Genomic DNA, 7,478 nt, shown 5'->3' on the forward strand with positions numbered 1-7,478 from the left:
TTAAGTTTGAATGTTCTTCCCATCAAGCCCATTTTTCTCTTCTGAAATACATGCACTTGCTTGTGTATCCTTATACTATTATTAATTTGTGCACTACTTACGTCTATCTAGAATAGTATGTTCACCATCAACAGATAAAGATACTAACTTCTTTAGATGTACAGCTTGTCACTTCTGCATTATAATCTGATGGTTGATCTGGGCAGAAACCACTCATTCCATAACAGTCAAATTCAAAGGACACTTCAACTCAGTTCAGATATGATTATCTTGGTCTAATCATTTACTAGACCAAGGTATTATATCTAAACAAAGCATTAATCGGCATCTGTAGATTTAAAGTGCTCATCATCAATAGTGGAATAGATATGTCCCTCGCTGCTAAGAAATTCAACAGCTTTCCTGGAAAAGAGAACAAGAAATAAAATATCCAACTGGAAAATTGAGATAAACACTGGGTAAATTCTCATTTCAAAAGCCTAGGCTGCCTATATATACGTACTTCAGTGTTGGCAGATTAATACTACGCAACTGGGACTGCAGATCCTGAAGACTTATCCCCTCAGCAGATGCGGAGCTTTTAATCAAATTCAGAATCTTGAACAGAAAGAAATAAAACAGTGTTACACAAACACAAATAGCATTGCAGTATAGACTTCCAAGACTACCGGTAATATTCCATCTGCTTTAAGAAACACGTTCAATGCACATCACAATTATGATAGAATGTTATTCCTCCTGTTGTCAGGATGAACATAACTGCTGAAATTCTAAACAGAGGTGTAGCAAAAGCAAATCAACTTTCACCAGTGGAATAATATACTAACTTTAACTGATAATAAAGAGGTTAAATTACTACTGACGAAGAGTACTTGCACATTTTTAGAGAGCAATTCAAGGCCTTCCTGTTCAGGAAGGTCTTTAGCAAGCTATGATCCAAACAGGATTTTATTCTGATATTATTCTTTTTATACTATGATGGGTGGTTTGGTATTTCATATTATTACTGTGTGTTTGTCACTGTCACATCAAATTACAACATTTTAGCTGATCGTATTATTTTTTATTTAGCTGCCTTGATTATTAACAAAAAGACAAAATAGAAATGATCAAAAATAAATGTTGGAAATAATACGTATTTTTAAAAATAATTTTGCAAAAACAATTGGGGCATTTTGACAGAATTATAATTCATATGCAGCTTTCCGTACTTGATCTCAGGTGAAGAACACAGCAAGAAGTGTCTTTACTCTACCCTAAGCAATGTTTGCACGAAAAAGAAGAAGCAAGGCCCTAGCTTATGTGAATCTCGTTGCAATTCAGTTCATTCTTAGGGTTTTGTTTTTGCCAATCAGGGAAGTTCCCCACTTTTTAAACAGCCACCTGTCACTCCTAGAAGAATGCTTTAGTGTTTTATGTTGCTTGATATCTAATGTTAGTCTTACTCATGAGTAGACTTCACTGAAAGGCCTATTCTTAGTAGGACTAGCATTGGTTATCACCCACTGCATTTATGACTAGACTGTATGGCAAATTCCCAACGTACAATAAATTGTGTGCATGAGAGAAACTCAGAAGAGGCAGGAAGACTGCTGCCTCTGTAGATATAGGGGCTGAAAGCAATGGGTTCAAAGCTAAGAGTTTGTATTCTCATTAGAAAAACCAATGCATACCTGAGTCTGGTGTGCTGTGAGCCCACTCACTGGCAAGGCGCCATTTCCTCCATAACTTGACGTGTTGCCCATCCCCATCAAGCCAAGTGGTTGCGGCATCTTCATTGACATGGGCTAAGATACATGGAAAAGGAACAACCAACTTTGGTTATTATATAATACTACAGGTGTGAAATTAAAAGTTTTAGAACTGGGGAAAACATGTGACAGGCAACTACAAGTTTCTAAAGGATAGTGTTGTTGGGAGGTTGTCTGTGCCACCGAAAAAGACCCAAGGCTGTGCTAGTGCAAACTTCATGCTTGCTAACACTTTCTGCGCTGCTCATTTTTCTTCACCAATCAAATGTTTCAAAATTGTTTGCCCTCCGTGAAAAGGTTAGTGTGCACCTCGTTTTGACATGTACCATATTGCCTTTTCTGAGGATCATATGGGCATTTACGACTTCAAGCATGTGCGTGGTAAATTCATTCATATCTTCAAGTGGCAGGATCCTGAATGCAACCAGGCTCTTCTTGTTCTATGATAAAGGAAACAAATGACATCTCATTGAACAGTTATTGCCCAGGTATTACTATTATATATTGATTTATACCCTGCCTTTTTCCTGACAGGGACTCAAGGCAGCTTACAGATAAAATGTTAGCTTCTAATTTTTTTTACATTAGTTATAGGGGGAAACAAACTTTTTTAAAAAATGTAAACGTGCTCCCTGCTAATTTTAGTGGCATCTTAAAACAATGGCTGAGTGCATTTTCCTAATTATGCTCATGATCTTAAGAAACTTTCACTTTCCCTTTTAAAGCCAAAGCTCAAATTTTCAGTGTTTGGATTACTAGCCCCATATCTTAAGAGTCTTCTGCATCCGAGAATACATTAGTAAATGAACCACTCCTAATCAACATTTTCAAAAAATTATAATGAATTTGGTACATCAGACGTTGACAAGTCATATTCTCTCTCTAGAGGGAGTATTGTTTTCACGTATGCCAAATCCACTCGTTCTGACACTGTATTTTATATAGTGGTGAATAAAATGGGGATGGGTGTATTAGGCTTAGAAGCATGTTTTCCATCTCCATGAAGCTAGAGAGAGTATCTACTAATAAACTAAATACAATCCAATTCCCAACAGAGGAACACATTTCAAATTAAGTATCAAGGACTGATTTCATAGGAGCACAGACCCTTCTGACTTGAGTAATTAATAGTCACACAAAAAATGAACAGGACTCTGTATTGCAAGGATTAGCCCTTTAGGTGTGTGGAAGAGTGGTACAGTATTAGTAACGGATAATCTTATCTTCTTACCTGGAAAGATCGCAGGTGGCCTAGAACTTTCACATACGTTCCAGGAGGCACCACAACATTCTCACTACCTGCCTCCTGTATAATAAAATTGAGAATAGAATGGTGATTTCTTGGCCTTTACCAGCAATTTGGTAATCAAACCTGAGAAAGTGTTTTAACAACCATCATATATAATACATATAACAATATGGGTAAAGCCATTCAAAATACAATTTCTCACTTTCCCATAATAATGGCACAGTTAGAGAGGTGTCAATAGTTTGCATAGTCCAATCAGAAGGGCTCCTCTTGTTTTTATGACTGCTTCCCTACAGGTTTTTCTGCTGCTAGAATACATCATTGCCTGATCACAAACCTGTGGAATAATCATGGGTAGGGATTGGACAGACACTAGGCCAAATTAAAAAATTATGCACCAAATGAAGTTAAATTCTATGCAACTTGCTTTAAGAATTCAATCAAGCAAATTTGAACTATTTAGCTATTTTAAATTATGTATTCTACTTCTGCTACACAAGAAAATGAGGGAGAGGTAAGATGCCAGGCAAGCCTCCCACTACCACGTCTCCCCAGTTCTAGTCGGGTACTCTTAACTATAACATGATGCTGGCTCTCTTAGTTTAGACAAACTGATATTTACATCTGCGTCAACCCACTGCCTGACATCCATCGGGGCTGCAGTCATGTCATCAACTTTGTAGAGAATGTTTGTTGGTGCTTTTTCTGCATGCCTGATTATGCCAACAACAATGACCTGCAGAGAGAAACAGATGACATTTTTTACTGACACAACCTCTAGCTTCAAGTTGTTTCACAAGCTTAGAAACTAACCCAAGAGCATTTAGTTAAATAATATAGCATTCTATGTATTATTAACTACTGCCCACAAATCTATCCACCCCAAATGAATAATAGTTTGCCACAACCAGCAGATATGTCTCATGATTAAGAAGAATGTTCGATTTAAGGAAGCAGGTAGGAAAATTCTGAGGAGTACTTTAGTAAAACAATCCAGGTGGAACATGACAGATTTTCTTAATCCCAGAACAATATACAGCAGTGTGGCTGGTTAACTTACCTGTGAAAGCTCAACATCTCGGACCCTGAAAGCATCATCTACCTGTTCAGCCGAAAGTAACTGGGACACTGTACAGGGAACAATATTTTGTGATCTTGATCTCTGCAAAGACAATATTTTAAAATTTTCATCTTCAGGAGCTTGCTCTTTGAAAAGAAAATTTTTTTATTGCAGAGTTCAATTAACAAGTTTTGTTGCAGCTTGAAAAAATATATACACAGAATAGCAAGAATGCTTAGAGGAAGAAATGATAAACTTTTATTAAAAAATAAGCAAGAGTTGTAAAAGTGTTCTAATTAATTATCATTGCACTGCTATGGATCACTGCAAACAATTAAAATAAATGCATAACGAACTACAAAGCCTGTAAAGGATTCCTAAAATATGATCCACAGATAAACCGCCACCAATAGAAATCAAGGTTTACCTCTTTCCACATAAATTAAGACTGCCATTATCAAGTTTAAAGGTTAAAATTTCAATTTCTAGCTTCAAGAGAATGGGATTTTTGTGGTGCTATTATAACTGTTATATACCAAGAAGCCAACTATTAAAACCTGCACAGAAAATAAACACGCTAATGAGTCATGAGGACCAGAACAGCACAACTGGCCCACACATTTTGCTGCCTGAGGCAAAGAAGAACATAGTGCCCTACCCCATTCCAAATACAGACACCAATCAGACTGGCAATTGACTCTTACTTCAGCAGTGGTGATGGAACAATGTCTGTACCACTACACCCAAGGGCAGGAGGTTAGCTTAGGGGCAGCAAATTCAGCTCTGTCCTCAGATGAGGGGAACAGTTGTGATCCAAACATTATTTCTGTAACAAAGTGCATTTCATTCTATGAAACTGATGTGACGACTCTTTCAGAAGGGAAGCAAATAATAATAATAATAATAATAATAATAATAATAATAATAATAATAATAATAATAATTTCATAAGTGTAACAGTTCTCACTTGTTACAGGCAAGTTACATACCGATTTTCTTTCACCTTGGGTTGCTGAAGGTGATGCAAACCCTCCAGGTGATTGTGTATATCCGCTACCACCATAACTATTGTCATAGCCACCTGGGAATGAGATCAAAATAAAAATAAGTTGCAAAGCTATTTTCACACTGTTAGGTCCCTGAACTTAAAAAGAGCTAAAGTCATCCAAGTGAATGGAGCAAAATCTATAAAAGACATTATAGAACACTTTAGGGAGAGTTGTCAGCCATTAGTTGCAGCTTCCAAGAAACCCAAAAGAAGCCCACCACACTGTCCTGGTTCACTGATAATGATAAGTCATGGTCAGAAATAAACCACAGCTTACTCGCAAAACTTGGCTTTACATTACATGTGAAGCAGCACCAAGTTTTCTTTCCACAAACCGTAAGTGGAAGCTAAGGTTTGTTCTTGGCTTATTACTCATAAACAAAGCATCGCTGGTTCATATGCAAAGTTAAGCTAAGCTGCATGGCCAGTGGCAGGTGACAAAACACCTGAGCAGAAGGGAGGCACGACCCACCAGTCATTTTAACCCACACCTGTCTTTGAGGATCACCCGCAACACTCTCTTCCACACCCAAATATTTTACACACAGAGCTGCCCTCTCCCCACTTTGATACACCTTTTACGTCCACCTCCCCAATTCATACAAATTCAATGAAATCATAGAGCTGGAAGGGACCCAAGGGTCATCTAGTCCAACCCCCCACAATGTTGGAATCTTAGCTAAATCATCCATGACAGATGGCCATCCAACCTCTGCTTAAAAATCTCCAAGGACGTAGAGTCCATACAATTTCATTCAAATGATGATGAGAGTCCTACTGTGGCATGGGGTGGTGATTGGGTGATTTATTATCTTCCCCACCTCCCCCAACTTTACCTGGCAAAGCCAGACCAGCAGGTGCACAAACTGAAAAGTGCCTCAAAAGTGTATGGAAGAAGGCAACCTAGGAAGAGGACTCATCCAGATGGCCATTAAGCCACCTAACTCAGTACAGTCTGCACTGACTGGCAGCAGCAGCTCTCCTGGGTTTCAAGGCAGGGGACCTCTCCCAGGCCTACCTTGGAGGCTGCCAGAGACTGAACGTGGGTCCTTCTGCACAGCTAAGCCTTTCCCAAAAGCCATCTCCCTTCCTCGCAGGAGTAGCCACCCAGCTGCCATCACCAGAAGGCCCCTTTGCCCCTCCCGTCCCAGCACTAAGCATGCTGCAGCAGCAATGTCAGTGGCCAGCTTCTCCAACAGTACAGCCCTACAGCCCCCACCACTGCTATCTGTAATGCAGGACACACATTGGTGCTTTCTCTGAGCGAGAATCTAGCAACCCTGCCTAGTGGTTAGGGCAGCCCTGCATAACCAAATGAACTCAGAATGGAACGAAAGCTGCTTCTGGTTGCTTTAAGCAGCCCCTTGGCAACTCGGTCAAGCAGTGTTGATTCTTTTACCCCAGTGCACCTGCTCCTCCTGTGCCAATATTTGTGTACCTTTCCACCCCACTTTTACACACTTCCTATTATGTTAAATGACTTCCCCAATAAAATAGTCTTCGCTCCTCCAGCAACCTTGTGACTCAATATCACTAGTTATCTGTGTTGTTCAACGTTTAACAGCTTGTTCCTTATAGTATTAATAATGCAATTAATATTAATAACGCAATTAATATTTATAATGCAATTAATAATAATGCAATTAATGCAATGCAATGTTAAAGACAAAGAAGACGAAGGCTGGCTGGTTGTATAAAGGAGGCGGGAAGCACAAAGGGTTGTATTGTGCTTGGTGGGGGGAGGGAAGAAGCCCCCTAAAATGTGGGGACGCTGCCTAGTTTACCTATGGTAGCCAGCCTTGGCTCAGGGGTACTGGGACACCGCCCCAAAACTGCGCCCCCTCCTTTATGGACGTAGCCAGGGGGGACAGGCCCTAAATCATTTTTTTTAATAACTCAATGAAGTTCTGCCCCCTCCCCCAACATAAATCTTGCCTACTCCCGTGCCCCCCTCCCTCGCCGGGGTTTTGCAGGCGAGGCACGTCGAGGAGACTTGTACTGACTCCCAAACTATGGGCTTGCAGAAGCGGGGCCCGAGGGCAGCACAGGGAGGAGGAGGAGGAGCCCGAAACCCCCACCCCCACCCCGGGGAAGAGGCTCCGTGACGTTCCCTGACCAGCCGCCTTCGCGGAACAGCGGATCCCCACAAGCACGGGCACCGCAAGCAGCCGCTCACCAGCACCGCCGAGCCACATGCCGCGAGGAGGAGGAGGAGGAGGAGGAGGAGGAACAGCGCGCACCGAGAAGGGACCGTTGCGGGAAAGCGGCGCCACGAGCTTTTCTTCCTCACCAGGCTCTTCCTCTCTCGCCCTGCCCCATCCTGAGCGCGCCAAACGATCGCTCAGGATAGGCCAGCCTCCCCCCAAGCAC

At 41.1% G+C, this 7,478-nt stretch overlaps 1 protein-coding gene across 1 annotated transcript; it reads right to left on the bottom strand.

Annotated features, from left to right (window-relative positions):
• Positions 1-172: 172 nt before the first annotated feature.
• Positions 173-7,352, bottom strand: RPA2 (replication protein A2). Its single transcript, XM_033158033.1, has 9 exons — positions 7,285-7,352; positions 5,050-5,141; positions 4,061-4,162; positions 3,623-3,736; positions 2,983-3,057; positions 2,078-2,191; positions 1,674-1,787; positions 503-597; positions 173-402 (listed from the first exon to the last, which is right to left on the bottom strand). Exons 1-9 carry the CDS (start codon positions 7,301-7,303, stop codon positions 318-320), a joined length of 810 nt encoding a protein of 269 aa, XP_033013924.1. The 5' UTR covers positions 7,304-7,352; the 3' UTR covers positions 173-317.
• Positions 7,353-7,478: the final 126 nt, after the last annotated feature.

Source organism: Lacerta agilis, chromosome 8 (genome assembly GCF_009819535.1).
Source record: "Lacerta agilis isolate rLacAgi1 chromosome 8, rLacAgi1.pri, whole genome shotgun sequence".
In the NCBI taxonomy this organism is placed as follows: domain Eukaryota; kingdom Metazoa; phylum Chordata; class Lepidosauria; order Squamata; family Lacertidae; genus Lacerta; species Lacerta agilis.